This window comes from Oncorhynchus tshawytscha, linkage group LG31, assembly GCF_018296145.1.
Source record: "Oncorhynchus tshawytscha isolate Ot180627B linkage group LG31, Otsh_v2.0, whole genome shotgun sequence".
In the NCBI taxonomy this organism is placed as follows: domain Eukaryota; kingdom Metazoa; phylum Chordata; class Actinopteri; order Salmoniformes; family Salmonidae; genus Oncorhynchus; species Oncorhynchus tshawytscha.
The window spans coordinates 23,475,710-23,500,404 of NC_056459.1; the positions used below are offsets into that span (position 1 = coordinate 23,475,710).

Genomic DNA, 24,695 nt, shown 5'->3' on the forward strand with positions numbered 1-24,695 from the left:
AGACCAAAGAGCTCTCCAAGATTGTAGACCTACGCAAGACTGGAATGGGCTACAAGACCATCGCCAAGCAGCTTGGTGAGAAGGTGACAACAGTTGGTGCGATTATTCGCAAATGGAAGAAACAAAAGAATTGTCAATCTCCCTCGGACTGGGACTCCGTGCAAGATCTCACCTCGTGGAGTTGCAATGATCATGAGAACGGTGAGGAATCAGCCCAGAACTACACAGGAGGATCTTGTCAATGATCTCAAGGCAGCTGGGACCATAGTCACCAAGAAAACAATTGGTAGCACACTACGCCGTGAAGGACTGAAATCCTGCAGCGCCCGCAAGGTCCCCCTGCTCAAGAAAGCACATATACATGCCTGTCTGAAGTTTGCCAATGAACATCTGAATGATTCAGAGGACAACTGGGTGAAGGTGTTGTGGTCAGATGAGACCAAAATGGAGCTCTTTGGCATCAACTCAACTCGCCGTGTTTGGAGGAGGAATGCTGCCTATGACCCCAAGAACAGCATCCCCACCGTCAAACATGGAGGTGGAAACATTATGCTTTGGGGGTGTTTTTCAGGTGTTTCAGGTGTTTTTCAGGGGACAGGACAACTTCACTGCATCAAAGGGACGATGGACAGGGCCATGTACCGTCAAATCTTGGGTGAGAACCTCCTTCCCTCAGCCAGGGCATTGAAAATGGGTCGTGGATGGGCATTCCAGCATGACAATGACCCAAAACACACAGTCAAGGCAACAAAGGAGTGGCTCAAGAAGAAGCACATTAAGGTCCTGGAGTGGCCTAGCCAGTCTCCAGACCTTAATCCCATAGAAAATCTGTGGAGGGAGCTGAAGGTTCGAGTTGCCAAACGTCAGCCTCGAAACCTTAATGACTTGGAGAAGATCTGCAAAGAGGAGTGGGACAAAATCCCTCCTGAGACGTGTGCAAACCTGGTGGCCAACTACAAGAAACGTCTGACCTCTGTGATTGCCAACAAGGGTTTTGCCACCAAGTACTAAGTCATGTTTTGCAGAGGGGTCAAATACTTATTTCCCTCATTAAAATGCAAATAAATTTATAACATTTTTGACATGCGTTTTTCTGGATTTTGTTGTTGTTATTCTGTCTTTCACTCTTCAAATAAACCTACCATTAAAATTATAGACTGATCACGCCTTTGTCAGTGAGCAAACGTACAAAATCAGCAGGGGATCAAATACTTTTTTCCCTCACTGTATCTATCAACACAGTCATACACATGATGTATAATCTTGTAATATGGTTCTGGCCCGCGATGGCAAAAATACACTCTAATGTGGCCGCCCAGGCCTGCACTACGCTCTTAAGCTCGTGGTGGTTGCTAAGCAGCACCCATTACTACTATCCTCCTGGCAGTTCTAAACTTTGCGAGCCATGTCACTTCACCCATCTCTTCACATAGCCCACCACTTGCACGATTTTCTTAACCACAACTGGACGCATCCGTAACGAATTACTGTGGGAATAAAAAAATCACTGAATTATGAAAATACTGGAATAAAGTATGCCAATGAAATTGAAAGCATCAAATTCTTGCGAAATGAAACTCCCAAAGTCATCCAATATTGTTATAATAGCCTACATTTGATTGAAGCAATAGCCTACCCGCGTGTAGTCAACTATTTCGTGCTGCTTTGAGACAAGCCTGGGGTCTTGAATAATCAATCAATGTCCGATTTTTCTTTTCACTGAATCTCAGTTTGGATTTTGGTTAGGCTACAATTTGTCACACCCTGATCTGGTTCACCTGCCCTTGTGCTTGTCTCCACCCCCTCCAGGTGTCACTCACTATCCCCGGTGTATTTATCCCTGTGTTTTCTGTCTCTCTGTGTCAGTTCATCTTGTTTGCCAAGTCAACTAGCGGTTGTCTCCTAGCTCCTTTTTTCCCCGGTCTCTGTTTTTCCTAGTCCTCCTGGTTTTGAACCTTGCCTGTCCTGACACCGAACCCGCCTGCCTGACCATTCTTCCTGTCCTGACCTCGAGACTGTCTAACACCCTGTACTGTTTGAACTCTGACCTGGTTATTGAACTCTCGCCTGTACCCGACCTGCATTTTGCCTACCCCTTGTGTTATAATAAATATCGGAGCTCAACCATCTGACTCCTGTGTCTGCATATGGGTCTCGCCTTGTGCTCTAATACAATTAGGCTGTGGAAATGTTAGCCACGTTGAGGTGAGTGCTGCTAATGATGATCTTGTCTAGTTGGCTCATTTATTAGGACGGATCAGAACATGTTGCCAGCATGTTATGTAGTTTAACAAGGAGATTATTTTGCTCTTCACTCGCAATAGTTTAGTAGCCGAGGTCTATTCACAACCAAAAAGCCTGCGACTCGTCTTAATCAATCAATGTGATTTTGTTTCACTGAATTTCTGTCTGTATATTTGGTTAATTCTCTGACTGGGAGGTAGTATAGCTCATCTTTCACTTGGTCATCTAGCACTTATGAGTAATATTTAGCATGCAATAATGTAGCCTAAATTAAGTGTAGGTCATTATTTTTGCTCAATAGCAAAAGCGCACAGAGGATGTCAAATATGAACATGAGACTCACGTGCTTTTGAAAATATCTATTTAGTTATATTATTTTCTATGTGTATCGCGATGAAGATACTCTCAATGTAAAACCCTACCGCCCGCTGCCTAACAAGGCAGAGTGAGTGTAGGGAAGAAATGAAACAGGGATGAAAAAAATATAGACTTGGGCTCTGTTTCAAAATATCACTTTTTTTTTATATGATAACGTTTCCACATGTTGCCATGAAACAAGTTCTATGGGAGAAATATTATTAGTATTTTATTCTGTTATATTTCATTATATTCTTAGCCTACTATAAAATAAGTGTGTTGACTGTGATCAGCGTAGCCTAAGTGTGTTCGGTCTGTTTAATGAACAAAACAACTAGAGTTCCTGTGCATGGCACAGCCACATAGCATATGGACTGCACAGATCAGTAACATAATGAAACTCAAAATATGCCATTATATTATTTTGAAAATAAATTTCATTAGTCTTATAATGTTTCTCATGACCTGAGTATTTTCTCAATGGATTTATTCAAATAGACACCCACCCACATCTGTATACCACTACTACCACTCCTCACCGGCATGTGCACTGGAGGTTTAAAAGGCATGTGCACTGGAGGTTTAAAAGGCATGTGCACTGGAGGTATAAAAGGAATGTGCACTGGAGGTTTAAAAGGCATGTGCACTGGAGGTATAAAAGGCATGTGCACTGGAGGTATAAAAGGCATGTGCACTGGAGGTATAAAAGGCATGTGCACTGGAGGTATAAAAGGTATGTGCACTGGAGGTATAAAAGGCATGTGCACTGGAGGTTTAAAAGGCATGTGCACTGGAGGTTTAAAAGGCATGTGCACTGGAGGTTTAAAAGGCATGTGTACTGGAGGTATAAAAGGCATGTGCACTGGAGGTTTAAAAGGCATGTGCACTGGAGGTATAAAGGAATGTGCACTGGAGATATAAAAGGAATGTGCACTGGAGGTATAAAGGAATGTGCACTGGAGGTATAAAGGAATGTGCACTGGAGGTTGAAAGGAATGTGCACTGGATGTATAAAGGAATGTGCACTGGAGGTATAAAAGGCATGTGCACTGGAGGTTTAAAAGGCATGTGCACTGGAGGTATAAAAGGAATGTGCACTGGAGGTATAAAGGAATGTGCACTGGAGGTATAAAAGGCATGTGCACTGGAGGTTTAAAAGGAATGTGCACTGAAGGTTTAAAAGGAATGTGCACTGGAGATATAAAAGGAATGTGCACTGGAGGTATAAAAGGCATGTGTATTGGAGGTTTAAAAGGCATGTGCACTGGAGGTATAAAAGGAATGTGCACTGGAGGTATAAAAGGAATGTGCACTGGAGATATAAAAGGAATGTGTACTGGAGGTATAAAAGGAATGTGCACTGGAGATATAAAAGGAATGTGCACTGGAGGTATAAAAGGAATGTGCACTGGAGATATAAAAGGAATGTGCACTGGAGGTTTAAAAGGAATGTGCACTGGAGGTTTAAAAGGAATGTGCACTGGAGGTTTAAAAGGCATGTGCACTGGAGGTATAAAGGAATGTGCACTGGAGATATAAAAGGAATGTGCACTGGAGGTATAAAGGAATGTGCACTGGAGGTATAAAGGAATGTGCACTGGAGGTATAAAAGGAATGTGCACTGGATGTATAAAGGAATGTGCACTGGAGGTATAAAAGGCATGTGCACTGGAGGTTTAAAAGGTATGTGCACTGGAGGTTTAAAAGGCATGTGCACTGGAGGTATAAAGGAATGTGCACTGGAGATGTAAAAGGAATGTGCACTGGAGGTATAAAGGAATGTGCACTGGAGGTATAAAGGAATGTGCACTGGAGGTATAAAAGGAATGTGCACTGGATGTATAAAGGAATGTGCACTGGAGGTATAAAAGGCATGTGCATTGGAGGTTTAAAAGGCATGTGCACTGGAGGTATACAAGGAATGTGCACTGGAGGTTTAAAAGGCATGTGCACTGGAGGTATAAAAGGCATGTGCACTGGAGGTTTAAAAGGCATGTGCACTGGAGGTATAAAAGGAATGTGCACTGGAGTTTTAAAAGGCATGTGCACTGGAGGTATAAAGGAATGTGCACTGGAGATATAAAAGGAATGTGCACTGGAGGTATAAAGGAATGTGCACTGGAGGTATAAAGGAATGTGCACTGGAGGTATAAAAGGAATGTGCACTGGATGTATAAAGGAATGTGCACTGGAGGTATAAAAGGCATGTGCACTGGAGGTTTAAAAGGAATGTGCACTGGAGGTTTAAAAGGCATGTGCACTGGAGGTATAAAGGAATGTGCTCTGGAGGTATAAAAGGCATGTGCACTGGAGGTTTAAAAGGCATGTGCACTGGAGGTTTAAAAGGAATGTGCACTTGAAGGTTTAAAAGGCATGTGCACTGGAGGTATAAAAGGAATGTGCACTGGAGGTATAAAAGGAATGTGCACTGGAGATATAAAAGGAATGTGCACTGGAGGTATAAAAGGAATGTGCACTGGAGATATAAAAGGAATGTGCACTGGAGGTATAAAAGGAATGTGCACTGGAGATATAAAAGGAATGTGCACTGGAGGTTTAAAAGGCATGTGCACTGGAGATATAAAAGATTAGATTAGATTAGATTAGAGTAGCGCACATCATCACTACCTGATTTGTTATACGGCTGATCTCTGTTCATCTTCTCAAAGCATTTGTATTGACCGTCGATGATCTTCTTCCTCTCCTCCTCCTCCTGACTGACCCTGGGGCTGACTGGAGTCTCCACAGTGGGCTCTAGCAGACCATGAGGAGTCACCTTCTGGCTGTTTGGAGTCTCCACAGTGGGCTCCACAGACCCTGGCTCTAGCAGACCATGGGGAGTCACCTTCTGGGGAAGAACCACATGTAACGGGACAGAAATCATAAAGAAACAAACACAATACAGCGTGAGGATTTCTACTTGTCAACAGGGAACAGTGATTACCAAGACACAGATATATAGAATACAGTGTGAGGATATCTACTTGTCAACAGGGAACAGTGATTACCAAGACACAGATATATAGAATACAGTGTGAGGATATCTACTTGTCAACAGGGAACAGTGATTACCAAGACACAGATAGATAGAATACAGTGTGAGGATATCTACTTGTCAATAGGGAACAGTGATTACCAAGACACAGATATATAGAATACAGTGTGAGGATATCTACTTGTCAACAGGGAACAGTGATTACCAAGACACAGATATATAGAATACAGTGTGAGGATATCTACTTGTCAACAGGGAACAGTGATTACCAAGACACAGATATATAGAATACAGTGTGAGGATATCTACTTGTCAACAGGGAACAGTGATTACCAAGACACAGATATATAGAATACAGTGTGAGGATATCTACTTGTCAACAGGGAACAGTGATTACCAAGACACAGATAGATAGAATACAGTGTGAGGATATCTACTTGTCAACAGGGAACAGTGATTACCAAGACACAGATATATAGAATACAGTGTGAGGATATCTACTTGTCAACAGGGAACAGTGATTACCAAGACACAGATAGATAGAATACAGTGTGAGGATATCTACTTGTCAATAGGGAACAGTGATTACCAAGACACAGATAGATAGAATATAGTGTGAGGATATCTACTTGTCAACAGGGAACAGTAACAGTTATTATATAAAGACAGATCAATAACTAATAGAAGTAAAAAACGGTTGAAAAACATGTAGAAAACACTTCAGACAACATACAGAATGGGTAGGCGGGCCCAGAGTTGTTCCTGATCAAGAGCCCAGAGTAGGAAAACCTCCTGGCTCTAGTTATGGTTTTAAACATATCAATGGAATAATAACCAGGAAACACAACAGACCGACAACAGAAACAGAATAAGGATTAAGAATAGTCTGACTAGAGCTGTTGGGGTCCTGTCTGCACAGCCAGGGTGCGCTCCTAATGGCACCCTATTCACTAAAAAATGCAATACTTTAGACCAGGGCCCATAGGGTTCTGGTCCAAAGTAGTGGACTTTATAGGGAATATGGTGCCATTTTGGATGCATTGCCTGTCCCAGACAGACCTGTACTGTTTTGTCCATTAATCAACTGAGAACGAATCAATCTCCAATTACCTTTAACTTTTCCTTGGAGAACGTCAGACATTTGGACCAGGTCTTATTAATGAAGGGACTTTGGACCCAATTACCAGATTCATCACAATATTTTGACACTTTTCCTGCAAAAAAAAGAAACAATTCATGGTAATTGTTAGCGATATAATTTCAGCGATGAGTAATGGTGATTTGGCAGGTGCTGAATCTATCATCAATCCATCCCTGAATCCATCATTGTCATATGAAGCCGCTGCTATAGCTACACTGACTGGACTGTAATATCAACTGTAGAGGCAATAGTTACCTACTGGGCACAGATGTAAGTTCAACAACTAGTTTTGAATTTGGTTGAGTTGTCAACTAACGTGAATTCAACGTGAAAATAACATAACATTTCACTATGTCATTAGGTTAGAAGCTGGATGTAAAAAATTGGAAATGCCTTTACATTGATGATTTTTTTAAAAATCCTATCAGTTATTTTTTTAACGTGACGTGGAAACAACGTTGATTCAACCAGTTTGTACCCTTGTCGGCAGTTTTTTCTCTCTCATTTTGCTGTCATATAAATGTTGTTATTTGTACAGCAGATTGCCCCTTTAAGTGTTATTCTGTTTGTCCTCATTACTCAATTGAGCATCACTGCATTCCATAACACTGAGAGCCAGCTCCTTGTCATTCAACTAATTCACCACCAAAGCTAGAAAACCACTTAAGATATAAGTTATGGGCATCACATAACACTTTAATATACCAGACTTGGGGAAACTCTTCCCTGCTCTAATCACTAAAGCGTGAGTTGTATCTCCTGTTGGATAATGACTGAGATCACGATGTTCCCTGTCTGTAAGCACGCTAACCCAGCAGCCTGTCCTCGCCCAGCAGCTAATCAACGGTTCGGTACATAAAACCCAGCTGAGCTATACAAGACAGCTTGCTTCAACCGAACAAAAGAAGAGTGAAATAATTAGATAAACTGTTGCATCACCAGTGATTAACAATCTATATACTCTACACTCGTTAGTCCAACTCTCATTGCAGTCATTGTGTCACTGGTCAGATTGGTCAGTAAAGTACCTGTATTCAAAAAGCATCTCAGAGTAGGAGTGCTGATCTAGGATAAGTTTTGCCTTTTAGATCACATTCCATAAGAGTACATGGACAGGGAGGACCTCTGCAGAAATTGGATTATTTATCAGTGTGCGGTCTTACCAGTGGTGTCCAGGCCGGGGTAGTCTGGGCAGTTCTGTGTGGCGTAGGTCCCCACCGGAGTCTCGTCCCAACATAACAAGCCATCCCACATACGACTACAGAACACACCTGCGTCAGGGAGAATTACTTTTTAATATCTTTAGCTAACTGTTCATTAATAACACTTCAGGCTACCTCCATATTGCTGAACCATGTGTTAACGATTCATGTCTAACCCTATTATTTACAGTACCAGTCAAAAGTTTGGACACACCTACTCTTTCAAGGGTTTTTCTTCATTTTTAATATTTTCTACATTGTAGAATAACAGTGAAGACATCAAAACTATGAAATAACACCTATGGAATCATGTAGTAACCAAAAAAGTGTTAAACAAATCAAAATACATTTTATATTTTATATTCTTCAAAGTAGCCACCCTTTGCCTTAATGACAGCTTTACACACTCTTGGCATTCTATCAACCAGCTTCACCTGGAATGCTTTTCCAACATTCTTGAAGGAGTTCCCACATATGCTGAGAACTTGTTGACTGCTTTTCCTTCACTCTGCAGTCCAACTCATCCCAAACCATCTCAATTGGGATGAGGTCGGGTGGTTGTGGAGGCCAGGTCATTTGATGCAGCATTCCATCACTCTCCTTCTTGGTCAAATAGCCCTTACATAGCCTGGAGGTATGTTTTGGGTCATTGTCCTGTTGAAAACAAATGACAGTCCCACTAAGCGCAAACCACATGGGATGGCGTATCACTGCAGAATGCTGTGATAACCATGCTGGTTAAGTGTGCCTTGAATTCTAAATAAATCACTGACAGTGTCACCAGCAAAGCACCCCCACACCATCACACCTCCTCCTCCATGATTCACGGTGGGAACCGCACATGCAGAGATCATCTGTTCACCTACTCTGTGTCTCACAAAGACACGGCGGTTGGAACCAAAAATCTTCAATTTGGACTCATCAGACCAAAGGACAGATTTCCACTGGTCTAATGTCCATTGCTCGTGTTTCTTGGCCCAAGCAAGTCTCTTCTTATTATTAGTGTCCTTTAGTAGTGGTTTCTTTGCAGCAATTTGACCACGAAGGCCTGATTCACACAGTCTCCTCTGAACAGTTGATGTTGAGATGTGTCTGTTACTTGAACTCTGTGAAGCATTTATTTGGCCTGCAATTTCTGAGGCTGTTAACTCTAATGAACTTATCCTCTGCAGCAGAGGTAGCTCTGGGTCTTCCTTTGTTGTGGCAGTCCTCATGAGAGCAAGTTTCATCATATCGCTTGATAGTTTTTTTGACTGCACTTGAAGAAACTTTCAAAGTTCTTGACATTCTCCATATTGACTGACCTTCATGTCTTAAAGTAATGATAAACTGTCGTTTCTCTTTGCTTATTTGAGCTGTTCTTGCCATAATATGGACTTGGTCTTTTACCAAATAGGGCTATTTTCTGTATACCACCCCTACCTTGCCACAACACAACTGATTGGCTCAAATGCATTAAGAAGGAAAGAATTCCACAAATCAACTTTTAACAAGGCACACCTGTTAATTGAAATACATTCCAGGTGACTACATCATGAAGCTGGTTGAGATAATACCAAGAGTGTGCAAGCTGTCATCAATGCAAAGGGTGGCTACTTTGAAGAATCTAAAATATATTTTGATTTAACACTTTTTTGGTTACTACATGATTCCATATGTGTTATTTCATAGTTTTGATGTCTTTATTATTATTCTACAATGTGAACATTTTTAGAAATAAAGAAAAACCCTTGAATGAGTAGGCGTGTCCAAACTTTTGACTGGTACTGTCCATTTGAGACATTTAGCAGATGCTCGGTGCCTTTAGCACTTTCCATAAAAGCAGAGATGCTCCAACCATTTAGCTATGGTAGTTTTATAGGCCTTTATCACTGCATTTAAGTCATTTATAGGCCTATATCACAGCATTAAAGTATTTTATAGGCATATGTCACTGCATTTAATTATTTTATAGGCATTTATCACTGCATTTAAGTATTTTATAGTCATATATCACTGCATTTAAGTATTTTATAGGCATATAACACTCCACCCCAAAAACTATCTTTTGGTATTTTTTCATTAGTCCATTGTCGACACATTCCCATCTTGTCAGCAAACAAGTTTTCAAGATATGTAACTTTCAAAATACAGAAATTATCTCCATATGGCGCATTTTTACATCATATGATGCTGTGTTTTATATTATATAATGCAAAATGTATCATACGAGATTATTTCTGTATTTTGAACGTTATATACTATCTTGAAAACTTGATTGGTGACAAGCAAAACATTTTGGGACTGTCAGCAATGGTCTAATGAAACAAATACCAAAAGATAGTACCAGCATTTCTATTACCTATAGCATCAAGGGAGCACTGATTACACATCCATCCACTAAGATTTACTCACGCAACAAAGGTCATAGCATCAACACTAGTGCTTTCTCAAAGAGCTCCATTAATCAGATTAACTCCCAGTAAGTAGTGTGATTAGATTAAAGGGGCAATCTGGGATTGGTACATCCATTTTTGTACTTTTAAATTAGTGATTTGTGCTTCACCTGTGATGTTGTGCTGCTGGTCTCGGCTGAACAGCTCAAGACATTTGTATTGACCCTCGGTCATGGTCTGCCTCTCGTCCTCTATTATGGCCAGGACAGGCCTGAGAGATGTGTCTGGGCCAGCAGGCTCAGAGCTGGACTCCCCGGCAACAGTTCCGCTCTGCAAAGACACAGCAACAACTTCATCTTACCACAATAGAGCTATTTAACATCTAAGTGACTGGATAGTGATGTATGTGTATGTTGCACCTAGTCTGTGCTGCCCTGAAACTAATTGCCCTGCGCTGAATCAATTTGTATTGTGTTGTGACAATATTGGCATGCTTGTTCTTCAGCAGTCAATGTGTAATGATCTAGAATGAGTCCTAGAATGAGTTGTTCTCTTTCTATGGTATACTATTGGAATTGTGAGAGTGATTTATTGACAGTATAGTCCCACATGAACTTGGGGCGGCAGGTAGCCCAGTGGTTAGAGGCAGGTAGCTTAGTGGTTAGAGGCAGGTAGCCTAGTGGTTAGAGGCAGGTAGCCTACTGCTTAGCGCGTTGGACTAGTAACTGAAAGGTTGCAAGATTAAATCCCTGTGCTGACAAGGTAAAAATCTGTTGTTCTGCCCCTGAACAAGGCAGTTAACACACTGTTCCTAGGCTGTCATTGAAAATAAGAATGTGTTCTTAACTGACTTGCCTAGTTAAATAAAGGAAAAATGTATATTTTTTTAAATTCATGCTTATAGCAATAGAAGAATAGAGTATCATTCTGTGAGTGTCCCAATGCTGTACTTGAAACGTGCGTTGACATAGTTACAGATGACTAGCATACAAGAACCTACAAATTCTCTATCGATAGTTTTGTCAAACCGTGGTTGACTCATTCATGTATTCCTCCACACAGTAAAATGCATTTGAGAACTCACAAAATAATTCAGAAAAAGGGATAGATGTTTTATATGTAGAGGACAAGAGTGTCTCTCTGATCCTGTCTGTTCTCCTATTGTGTGGTTTGGGAAAAAAATCTTTAAAAACCATGGGAGCTCGTCTCGTCTCCAACGCTGATGTAGATAACACTTCACTGCACAAAGACGAGAAGGAAATCAAGATTCAAATAGCATCTGTGTCCAATGTGTCGTCGTGAGTGTGACTCATCTCTCCTAATATTTCTACAGAGAATTAAGCCACTCAAGCGTTGGGGCTTGTCATTTCTCTCTCTCGCTCTCTCTCTTATTCTCTTGTTCTCTTTCCGCTTCCACACTTTAATTAATTATACATAAATATTAACACAATAGCTTGGAGAGATTTGCTCGCAAACACCTCCCACCCGCCCTAACCTCCTCCCTCCTTTCTCCCTCCTTTCTCTCTTTTTTAATTACTTTCATCTCTTCCCGTTGAACTTTTGGAGAGTTCTTTTCCTTCTCCAGGGAATAGTACATCAGTTACCTGACAATTCAAAGCATACTGAGCTACAGACACAAACATAAAAGGAAGGGGAGATTTTTTTTTCTTCGTCTGAGAGAGTTTTCGGAATATTGACGACGTCCCATGTAGCAGTTTAGCAGCCGTACATATGATGTCACTCCAAACGTTGAAGTAAATGACGTCATACATACGACCACCAGGCCACCACCAATGTCAGCTTTAAAGGTCCAGACAGTGAGTAAACCTCACCTGTACACAAATGTCCTTCCTCTATCCTTTCCTCCACGCATCTTGCTGAAATAATAGTTACTTCAGAAGCTTAGAGTAAAGCTTCACTGGACGCAAAGACAAGTGCATGAACATCAGCCAGATTAAAGAGATCAGCATGAATTCGATTTACCTTTTACACTCAGCCAGGCAGACAAATGTAATTTAATTACATGGTATAAACACTTATCAGCAGCCAACTTATCATCAGGTGAACATTTCATTTCACATCGACACTGATGAATAGAAGACCAAATGGACAAAGGTATTATTATCAGTACAAAGGTATTATTATCAGTACAAAGGTATTATTATCAGTACAAAGGTATTATTATCAGTACAAAGGTATTATTATCAGTACAAAGGTATTATTATCAGTACACAGGTATTATTATCAGTACAAAGGTATTATTATCAGTACAAAGGTATTATTATCAGTACAAAGATATTATCATCAGTACAAAGGTATTATTATCAGTACACAGGTATTATTATCAGTACAAAGGTATTATTATCAGTACAAAGGTATTATTATCAGTACAAAGGTATTATTATCAGTACAAAGGTATTATTATCAGTACAAAGGTATTATTATCAGTACAAATGTATTATTATCAGTACAAATGTATTATCATCAGTACAAAGGTATTATTATCAGTACAAAGGTATTATCATCAGTACAAAGGTATTATTATCAGTACAAAGGTATTATCATCAGTACAAAGGTATTATTATCAGTACAAAGGTATTATTATGTGCCTACTTTACCTCTACATGCTTTACCTGGGCAAGCTCTACATGCTTTACCTACTTTACCTCTACATGCTTTAGCTACTTCACCTCTACATGCTTTACCTACTTTACCTCTACATGCTTTACCTACTTTACCTCTACATGCTTTACCTACTTTACCTCTACATGCTTTACCTGGGCAAGCTCTACATGCTTTACCTACTTTACCTCTACATGCTTTAGCTACTTCACCTCTACATGCTTTACCTACTTTACCTCTACATGCTTTACCTACTTTACCTCTACATGCTTTACCTACTTTACCTCTACATGCTTTACCTACTTTACCTCTACATGCTTTACCTACTTTACCTCTACATGCTTTACCTACTTTACCTCTACATGCTTTACCTACTTTACCTCTACATGCTTTAGCTACTTTACCTCTACATGCTTTACCTACTTTACCTCTACATGCTTTACCTACTTTACCTCTACATGCTTTAGCTACTTTACCTCTACATGCTTTACCTACTTTACCTCTACATGCTTTAGCTACTTTACCTCTACATGCTTTACCTACTTTACCTCTCCATGCTTTACCTGGGCAAGCTCTACATGCTTTACCTACTTTACCTCTACATGCTTTAGCTACTTCACCTCTACATGCTTAACTACTTTACCTCTACATGCTTTACCTACTTTACCTCTACATGCTTTACCTACTTTACCTCTACATGCTTTAGCTACTTTACCCCTACATGCTTTACCTACTTTACCTCTACATGCTTTAGCTACTTTACCTCTGCATGCTTTACCTCCTTTACCTCTACATGCTTTACCTCCAATACCTCTACATGCTTTAGCTACTTTACCTCTACATGCTTTAGCTACTTTACCTCTACATGCTTTAGCTATTTTACCTCTACATGCTTTACCTACTTTACCTCTACATGCTTTAGCTACTTTACCTCTACATGCTTTACCTGGGCTGTTTACAAACAAAACCAAAGCGTGCGCAACTTTGGGGCAGGACAGATGAGGTTGGCTTACTATCAAAAGATTATTGACAACATCTAAACCATATTTCTTCTCCAAATCTTAATTGAAAACATCAATAAAGTTACCCAATATGCACTGTTGTTTCTCAAATACATTGTTACAGTTGTTGGTTAGCTAGCTGGTCCAAAATAGGGAGGGATTGTGAAACTACTTGTGATTTTTCCTTGATTTACATTGGCCATTTTGTCAGTTGTACTATCTAATGTCTTCCATATTGCCAAATCTCCTCATCTGCTTGCATGCGCGTCCCCTATTAAGGTGTTTTGGTACATCCATTATGCACTATGCTTTTCTGCACGCTTACTGTTCCACAGGTCAATATAGTCTACCTGTCTAAAGGTCTATCCTGCCCTCTATCCACCATTCATAGTGACAATAGTGGTAGGTGGATCGTTTGTCCAGATCTGCAATCGGCTAACTAGCAATCATACCACAGATTAAATCATTCACATCTGCACAGATTTTCAATATAAATCCACAAGATAGAAGAGTAGCTGATAGGCAGGGGAGAGGCCAGTGTGTCATTGTGCTTGGATTTATTTATCTGTATGTACGATTTTTACTGCTCTAAGGATATAATTATTGTTGATAACCTTATTTACTATTATGTAGTGATTTCTTGTTCACTCTTTATGAGGTGCGCACTGCACAGAATACCATAAGCATTATCAATTAATTATCACAGTAACTTATTGTAATATTTGTTTATGTGTCAATTAATCCCGTGAGGGATTGGTTGCCAATCAATCAATCAATCAATCAAATGTATTTATAAAGCCCTTTTTACATCAGCCGATGTCACAAAGTGCTATACAGAAACCCAGTCTAAAACCCCAAACAGCAAGCAATGCAGATGTAGAAGTACGGCGATTTGACACTAAATAAAATAGGCTACCTGTAGGCTACCTGCGCACATTCATCCACTCCACTCTAATATAATTCCAGCATCCAAACTGCGCCACAACCTTTTGCTTAATGGAAAGAGACAAAATGCCCCAAAAAATCTGTTACAAAACATCAAAGAGTTTAATGACATTCAGAGATTGCCAAACCAAGCCTTCGATACTGAGTAGGAAGGGATGTATTTTCAGCTTGTCGAGAATGAACATTCTCTACTTGATTGTGGTGTTGGAAAAACAAACATGAGGATAAGCGCTCGAAGTCGGTAATCGTTATGCAGTTATTCATTGCTTATTGGATGTGTGTGGTGCATTTGCACAGAAACCAGTTAGTGGAAAATTTGTTGCATATGTTTTTATAATTATAAATATAACATCAAGATTGAAAAAATCTGATTTCCCCCTAGTTGATTATTGTTTGTAGCTGGCTTTGATCGTAGTGTAATGAGACAGGCAGGGAAAGTGAGCTCGTCCCCCCTCCCTTAGTATAGTCGTGCATAAGTAAAAACACCTCAAAACAAGACATGGTATTACAAACTGTAATTACACAAATGTTCTAATAAATTACCATTATACATAATACCCTTTGCATCTCATGAATAATACATTAGGCTGATATCTGCTGCCTTGAGTTTCATGATCATAAAGTAACAAAAGGCAAAGACAGTGGCATTTGTGCTATAAGGTTTTTATAACTGGTTTTCCATGCCAGCTGACCATTGGTTTTAAGTAAAGTATGATGAGGGTTGGCAAACAAGTGGGGATGCATCCAGCAAGCAAGCAAGCAAGCAAGCATGCTGGCTCACTCACTCACTCACTCTCTCTCTCTCTCTCTCTCTCTCTCTCTCTCTCTCTCTCACTCACTCACTCACTCACTCACTCACTCACTCACTCACTCACTCACTCACTCACTCACTCACTCACACTCACACACACACACACACACACACACACACACACACACACACACACACACACACACACACACACACACACACACACACACACACACACACACACACACACACACACACACACACACACACACACACACACACACACACACACAGAGAGACACAGAGAGAGACAGACAGAGACATAGATACACACCAGCCAACCAACCTCTACCATTCATAGAAAGTATCTGCAGAGCGTCATGGCTGAAAGATCTTCTGGCTTTTAGGTCATCCATGCCTCTAGTTGCCAAACTGAACCAATTAGTGATTAACGGATTAGTGAACTACATCAAATTCATCTCTCTGATTTTCTCTATGCGTTGAAAACCAGCACAGCAAAACGTATTGCAGTTTATCTAGTACTTTGAGACAATGCATGGTATTTTATCAAGTAAAAACACATTTACAGAACAAATCCTGTACAATTTGGTAAAAGATTACAGTAATATATAAATTGCATTACAGTAATAAACACAGCAAAAAGTAATCTAACAACAAGTATTTACAGTACCAGTCAAAGGTTTGGACACACCTACTCATTCCAGAGTTTTAATTTATGTTTACTATTTTCTACATTGTAGAATAATAGTGAATACGTCAAACCTATGAAATACACATGTGGAATCATGTAGTAACCAAAAAAGTGTAAAACAAATCAAAATATATTTTAATTTTTAGATTCCTCAAAGTAGCCACCCTTTGCCTTGATGACAACTTTGCACTGTTCATCATTACTTGATGACAACTTTGCACACTCTTGGTGTACAACTTTGCACTCTTGATGACGACTTTGCACACTTAGCTTCATTAGGTAGTCACCTGGAATGCATTTCAATTAATAGGTGTGCCTTGTTGATTTGTTGATTTGTGGAATTTCTTCCCTTATTATTGCGTTTGAGCCAATCAGTTGTGTTGTGACAAGGTAGGGGTGGTATATAGAACAGCCCTATTTGGTAAAAGACCAAGTCAATATTATGGCAAAAACAGCTCAAATAACCAAAGAGAAATGACAGTTCATCATTACTATCTTGTCACAACACAACTGATTGGCTCAAACGCAATAATAAGGGAAGAAATTCCACAAATCAACAAATCAACAAGGCACACCTGTTAATTGAAATGCATTCCAGGTGACTACCTCATGAAGCTAAGAGTGCAAAGTTGTACACCAAGAGTGTGCAAAGTTGTCATCAAGTAATGATGAACAGGACATTTAAGAACTTTGAAAGTTTCTTCAAGTGCAGTCGCAAAAACCATCAAGCGCTATGATGAAACTTGCTCTCATGAGGACCGACACAGGAAAGGAAGGCCCAGAGTTGCCCCTGCTGCAGAGGATACGTTCAGTAGAGTTACCAGCCTCAGAAATTGCAGGCCAAATAAATGCTTCACAGAGTTCAAGTAACAGACACATCTCAACATCAACTGTTCAGAGGAGACTGTGTGAATCAGGCCTTCATGGTCAAATTGCTGCAAAGAAACCACTACTAAAAGGACACCAATAAGAAGAAGATACTTGCTTGGGCCAAGAAACACAAGCAATGGACATTAGACCGGTGGAAATCTGTCCTTTGGTCTGATGAGTCCAAATTGAAGATTTTTGGTTCCAACCGCCGTGTCTTTGTGAGACACAAGTAGGGGAACAGATGATCTTCGCATGTGTGGTTCCCACCGTGAAGCATGGAGGAGGAGGTATGATGGTGTGGGAGTGCTTTGCTGGTGATACTGTCAGTGATTTATTTAGAATTCAAGGCACACTTAACCAGCATGGCTATCACAGCATTCTGCAGCGATACGCCATCCCATGTGGTTTGCGCTTAGTGGGACTGTCATTTGTTTTTCAACAGGACAATGACCCAAAACATACCTCCAGGCTGTGTAAGGGCTATTTGACCAAGAAGGAGAGTGATGAAGTGCTGCATCAGATGACCTGGCCTCCACAATCACCCAACCTCAACCCAATTGAGATGGTTTGTATGAGTTGGACCGCAGAGTGAAGGAAAAGCGGCCAACAAGTTCTCAGCATACGTGGGAACTCCTTTAAGACTGTTGGAAAAGCATTCCAGGTGAAGCTGGTTGAGAGAATGCCAAGAATGTCTTCACTATTATTCTACAATGTAGAAAATAGTAAAAATAAAGAAAAACCCTTGAATGAGTAGATGTGTCCTTATTTTTGTTAATGAGAAGCTGAAGATGTACTCACCACCATGAAAGATATCAAAAGCCAGTAGGAGCTTTTTAACCCCATACTGTCTGGTCCCAGCCAAGTCTGTGGAGACAGAGAAGAGAAGGGAAGAAAAACATTCTAGCGGAAAATTGGATTAACATACAGAACCAGGTTGTTGTCTTGAATCACGATTAGGCAGCCTTGAGGGTTGAGAACAGCACAACATTCTTTACTCTTGAATACTAATATACTGCAACAGTGGTTCCCATATTGACTGTTCCGGGGATATTCAAGTTTTTCTGTCCGGGCTTGTGGTGTGAGTGTGAGGGTGTGTGTGTGTGTGTGTGTGTGTGTGTGTGTGTGTGTGTGTGTGTGTGTGTGTGTGTGTGTGTGTGTGTGTGTGTGTGTGTGTGTGTGTGTGTGTGTGTGTGTGTGTGTGTGTGTGTGTGTGTGTCTGCGCGCATGTGTGTTTGCATTCATGTATGTGACTGACAAAAAAAAGTTAATGATCGTTCAAAAAGAGATGGAGAGAGAGAGGAGCAAAACTGGAGAGAGAGAGAGGGAGAGGAGGAAAACTGGAGAGAGAGAGAGAGAGAGGAGCAAAACTGGAGAGAGAGAGAGAGGAGGAAAACTGAGAGAGAGAGAGAGGAGGAAAACTGGAGAGAGAGAGAGAGAGAGGAGGAAAACTGAGAGAGAGAGAGAGAGGAGGAAAACTGGAGAGAGAGGAGGAAAACTGGAGCGAGAGAGAGAGAGAGGAGGAAAACTGGAGAGAGAGGAGGAAAACTGGAGAGAGAGAGAGAGAGGAGGAAAACTGGAGAGAGAGAGAGAGGAGGAAAACTGGAGAGAGAGGAGGAAAACTGGAGCGAGAGAGAGAGAGAGGAGGAAAACTGGAGAGAGAGGAGGAAAACTGGAGCGAGAGAGAGAGAGAGGAGGAAAACTGGAGAGAGAGAGAGGAGGAAAACTGAGAGAGAGAGAGAGGAGGAAAACTGGAGAGAGAGAGAGAGGAGGAAAACTGGAGAGAGAGGAGGAAAACTGGAGCGAGAGAGAGAGAGAGGAGGAAAACTGGAGAGAGAGGAGGAAAACTGGAGAGAGAGAGAGAGAGGAGGAAAACTGGAGAGAGAGGAGGAAAACTGGAGAGAGAGAGAGAGAGAGGAGGAAAACTGGAGAGAGAGAGAGAGGAGGAAAACTGAGAGAGAGAGAGAGAGGAGGAAAACTGGAGAGAGAGAGAGAGGAGGAAAACTGGAGAGAGAGAGAGAGAGGAGGAAAACTGAGAGAGAGGAGGAAAACTGGAGAGAGAGAGAGAGGAGGAAAACTGAGAGAGAGAGAGAGAGAGAGGAGGAAAACTGGAGAGAGAGAGAGAGAGGAGGAAAACTGGAGAGAGAGGAGGAAAACTGGAGCGAGAGAGAGAGAGAGGAGGAAAACTGAGAGAGAGAGAGAGGAGGAAAACTGGAGAGAGAGAGAGAGAGAGGAGGAAAACTGGAGAGAGAGAGAGAGGAGGAAAACTGGAGAGAGAGGAGGAAAACTGGAGCGAGAGAGAGAGAGAGGAGGAAAACTGAGAGAGAGGAGGAAAACTGGAGCGAGAGAGAGAGAGAGAGGAGGAAAACTGGAGAGAGAGAGAGAGAGGAGGAAAACTGGAGAGAGAGAGAGAGGAGGAAAACTGAGAGAGAGAGAGAGGAGGAAAACTGGAGAGAGAGGAGGAAAACTGGAGCGAGAGAGAGAGAGAGGAGGAAAACTGGAGAGAGAGGAGGAAAACTGGAGAGAGAGAGAGAGAGAGGAGGAAAACTGAGAGAGAGAGAGAGAGGAGGAAAACTGGAGCGAGAGAGAGAGAGAGGAGGAAAACTGGAGAGAGAGGAGGAAAACTGGAGCGAGAGAGAGAGAGAGAGGAGGAAAACTGGAGAGAGAGAGAGAGGAGGAAAACTGGAGAGAGAGGAGGAAAACTACAGTGTGAGAGAGAGGAGGAAAGGAGGAAAACTACAGTGTGGGAGAGAGGAGGAAAACTACAGTGTGAGAGAGAGGAGGAAAACTACAGTGTGGGAGAGAGGAGGAAAACTACAGTGTGAGAGAGAGGAGGAAAACTACAGTGTGAGAGAGAGGAGGAAAACTGGAGAGAGAGGAGGAAAACTACAGTGTGAGAGAGAGAGGAGGAAAACTACAGTGTGAAAGAGAGAGGAGGAAAACTACAGTGTGAGAGAGAGGAGGAAAACTAGAGAGAGGGAAAACTACAGTGTGAGAGAGAGAAAAAAGGAAAACTACAGCGAGAGAGAGAGGAGGACAACTACAGTGTGAGAGAGAGGGGGAAAACTACAGTGTGAGAGAGAGGGGGAAAACTACAGTGTGAGAGAGAGGGGGGAAACTACAGTGTGAGAGAGAGGGGGAAAACTACAGCGAGAGAGAGAGGAGGAAAACTACAGCGAGAGAGAAAGGAGGAAAACTAGAGCAAGAGAGAGAGGAGGAAAACTACAGCGAGAGAGAGAGGAGGAAAACTACAGCGAGAGAGAGGAGGAAAACTACAGCGAGAGAGAGAGGAAGAAAACTAGAGCAATAGCAAGAGAGAGAGAACGATATCGATCGAGGCTGACAACACAAGAGGCAGACAAAAATAGTTAATGCTAGTTAATCATTGTATTGTCAACAGTGGTGCTTCTTTCTCAGGTTGAATGGCTGGACTGCCATGCCTGGGAGTTAGATTAGAATTCCCCTCAGGTCTCTTTACATTGGCCCTGCAGATCCCTATTGTAAACCCATTACGCCAATCAGTGCACTGCTGTTAGCTTTCCACACCTCACTGGGGCTCCACAGCAGGTTCCACTGTCAGTTGATAGACATACATCAGTAAGCATGTCATTGTGACTGGCTTTGGAGGTCGGAGGGGGGCTGGGGGAGTGTGTTCAGTCTTAGAGGAGAAAGAACTGGAGAGGTGATTAAGCACTCCATTAATGTTGCTGTGCTTAAGCACTTAATTATTCTAGTGTGTTACTTAAAAACCTATCAGCCTTATATGAACATTATTGATGTGACATAATAAGCTGTGGCTTAATGGTGGCTAAGGAGCAGTGTAGGAAAGGAAATTATATCAGTACAAGTGCATTCGCTACCGTACACCCTGAAAATACATCCTCAGAACAGGCATGGTCATCTGAACAGCTTGGAGTAGAAGTTACCTGTAGGCACATATCTATGACCAGCATAACCTCCCGGAATCAGCAAAAAAAACAGTAAAACTGACCCCAGATCAGTGCCTAGGTGGAACTCCTGCTGAACACAGACAGTTAAAGCCCCTGTTCGTCTCTGCATGCCAGCTCCAGCTCCTACCCCTGCCAGATGGCTGAGGGCAGTGCCACACAGAGAACAAGGTACTTATCTGCTGCTGGCATGGCTTACCCACCCACCCCCGCCTGTGAAATGGTGCACAGAGAGAAATATGGGAATAGGTGGGTGTTACAGAAAAATGCCAGTGTACATTTCTGTGGCACCCAGACAAGGGAAGGAAGGAAGGAGAGAAGGGTGGGGATTGTAAATGTATGTGCGAGGTCTACCTTTTTACCTTGATCCTGATCCTGTGTTACTACTGTGAGGCAGTGTCCCTCAGGCTAGCAAGTGTCAGGTCGTAGTTCCAAAGGCACAGTGTTAATGACAAACTGTTATGGGCTATCAATTCTATACGGGAACACCTCTGATACTGTTTATAAGCCATACATTTATAATTCAAGACAACAGAGACAGTTGTAGCTTAAAGAGCAAGTTTTTCATGTAATGGTCATTTTGGAGAAAATGATGGATATTTGAACGTGACAATGTAGTGTTGCCCGTAATCTCGGTTAATCCAGAACTAAAGTCTCACCAAATTGTTAAAATGCTAGATTAAATTGTGATTTGTCCAACGCACTGGAACTAGTGCTGCTCATGCATCCTGTTGTATCATGACGGATCTACGGAACCATTTCGGTTTACGCAATCTGTCCACATGAGATTTTGTTGCCAGAAACTAAAACTTTGGGGACACATTGACCTGTGGAGAATTTGGAGAAAAGCTGAACTTCATTTAAGGACACAGTCCACGGAGTATACCGCAGGGAACAACCAGAGGGACTAGCCTTAAAAAGTAGTGAAACTCAAACCAACAACTACATAAATCAAATGACAGCAGTGGAAGAAGATAGATCGTAAATGGGTCCGAGTCTGAGAAACTATTAAGAAACCAGTAACCACCCATCAGGACACAAGCTGTTTGAATTCACACTCAGTATTCACGCTCAGTCGAGCATCGTTAGTTTTCTTGGATCTTTGTGTGTGTCTCAAATAGCACCCTTTTCCCTATTTAGTGCACTACCTGCCTAGACAGCCCTCCGAGACGTGCAACACATTAGGGAGAGAACTCTATTACAGAAATTGAGTTTTAACAAGAAGTATGACAGCCTAGTCAACATCAAAACTGATATCTGTTGACTAAAATTGGACATAAGTGAATTGCAAACCATTATAGTCAACAGTGATCAGGTCTTTGGACAAAGACAGAATGAGAAACACTATAGGCTTTATGGATATAATGTAATGTAATATAATAATATATAATAATATAATTTTATATTATAATATAATAATATAAAATAATAATATTATGAAGTAATATAATATAATAATATTATAATGTAATATAATGATTTAATAATATAATAATGTAATATCATATAATAATATATTAATATCATATAATAATATATTAATATAATATAATAATATATTAATATAATATAATAATATTATAAAGTAATATAATATTATAATGTAATATAATGATTTAATCATGTAATAATATAATGTAATATAATAGAATTTAATATCATATCATATAATAATATAATAATAATATAATAATATAATATAATAATATGAAATAATAATATAATGTAATATAATACTGTAATATAATACTATAATGTAATAATCATAATAATAATCATAATAATATCATATCATATCATATAATAATATAATATGATAATATCATATAATAGTGCAATATAATACTATAACACAATAATCATAATAATGTAATATAATAATATAATAATATCATATAATAGTACAATATAATATAATAATATGAATATAATAATATAATGTAATATAATAATATAATAATGTAATATAATAATATCATATAAGAATCATAATAATCATAATAATAACACCATATAATTTAATAATATCATATAATAATATCATATAATAGTACAATATAACATAATTATAAAATGTAATATAATATGCATGTCTGGGATGCTCTGGATCTAGGTGTATGGGAGGGTGTTCCAGTTCCAGACGATTTCCAGCCACTTCACACAGCCGTTGAAGAGGAGTGGGACAACATTCCTCAGGCCATAATCAACAGCCTGATCCACTCTGTGAAGGAGATGTCATGCTTCCTGAGGCAACTGGTGGTCGCACAAGATACTGACCCACTCCCCATCTTTTTTTAATGTGCATATCTGTTTTCCCAGATATGTGCAATCCATAGATTAGGACCTTATGAATTAATTTAATTTACTTATTTTCTTATATGAATTGTAACTCCCTTAAAATCTTTTAAATTGTTGCATCTTGCATTAATATTGTTGTTCAGTTTATATCGGAATATGTGTGTTGACTAGATACACTTCCTAGGGACATCCTGAGAGTCTCTCTCTCTCTCTCTCTCTCTCTCTCTTCTCACTCTCACTCTTTCTTTCTCTTGCTCTCTAAATCGTTCTATGTCTGTCTATCTCTCTCAATCTCTCGCTATTTCTCTCTCAACAAAATAGTTTTTCCCAGGATGAGTTAGAACAGCACTATCCACTCTGTCTTAATAAATAAATAATGTGCTTTCCGTTCTGCATGAGCTTTAATATCTTAGGCACACATTAGTTAGTTAACCCCAGCCTAGTAGGCTTTCCCCCAGACTATAGTTGATTTAACTCTCTGGGCATGTTTCTCTTCCAGCAGGGGAATTCACAGTGCTACAGTATTTCTGCTTAACCCATTATCTCAGTAGCTCAACAACCTCTACACAGAGATATATGGAAACCTTAAAACATCAATGGGCAATTATCTGTGCCTTTGACAAGTGTGGTATGTAAAGTTACAATACTGTGAATGGACATACAACTGAGATGCGGCTCTGTGTGTAATTCCCATGCAGAGGACAGAGAAAGGCCCTCACTAGCTGGAGAGTCCATCTATAATAAGATGGCACTTTAGAGCAGCAGTAGCAGTGTACCAGGCACATCGCTGGGGAAAGGATGGTGATGTGGATCAAGTGGGCTACAAGGGTTATGTGTAGAGGGGTAGGGACCTCTCCAGAGCCACTTAGGCTAAAGGTTTGGTTTTTAGAAATGTGAGGACTAGATTAGGAGAGAAGAACACGACAGTAAAAAGAATAAGTTGCCGAAGTTTTATATGTGAGAAAATCTGACCAGCGATCTCTCAGGAAGAAAAGGACTTTATTGGCATGAGAAACATATGTTTACATAACCAAAGCAAGTGAAATAGATGATAAACTAAAGTGAAATCAACAATTTAAAAAACATTACACGCACAAAAGTTCCAAAAGAATAAAGACATTTCTAATGTCATATTATGTTTATATACCAGTTGTAAATGAGAACTTGTTCTCAACTAGCCTACCTGATTAAATAAAGGTGAAATAAATAAATACAGTGTTGTAATGATGTGCAAAAGG

The 24,695-nt window shown here is 40.4% G+C and overlaps 1 protein-coding gene across 1 annotated transcript in view; it reads right to left on the reverse strand.

Moving 5' to 3' along the window:
- The window catches only part of LOC112229225 (calcitonin gene-related peptide type 1 receptor-like), a 53,846-nt gene extending 43,207 nt beyond the window's left edge, over window positions 1-10,639 (reverse strand). The window contains exons 1-4 of the mRNA XM_042309833.1: window positions 10,485-10,639; window positions 7,901-8,008; window positions 6,707-6,810; window positions 5,230-5,449 (exon numbers count right to left, since the gene is read on the reverse strand). Of these exons, the coding sequence (XP_042165767.1) occupies window positions 5,230-5,449; window positions 6,707-6,810; window positions 7,901-8,008; window positions 10,485-10,548 (496 nt within the window). The 5' untranslated portion in view covers window positions 10,549-10,639. The remainder of the gene's footprint in view (window positions 1-5,229; window positions 5,450-6,706; window positions 6,811-7,900; window positions 8,009-10,484) is intronic.
- Between the last annotated feature and the right edge of the window lie 14,056 nt (window positions 10,640-24,695).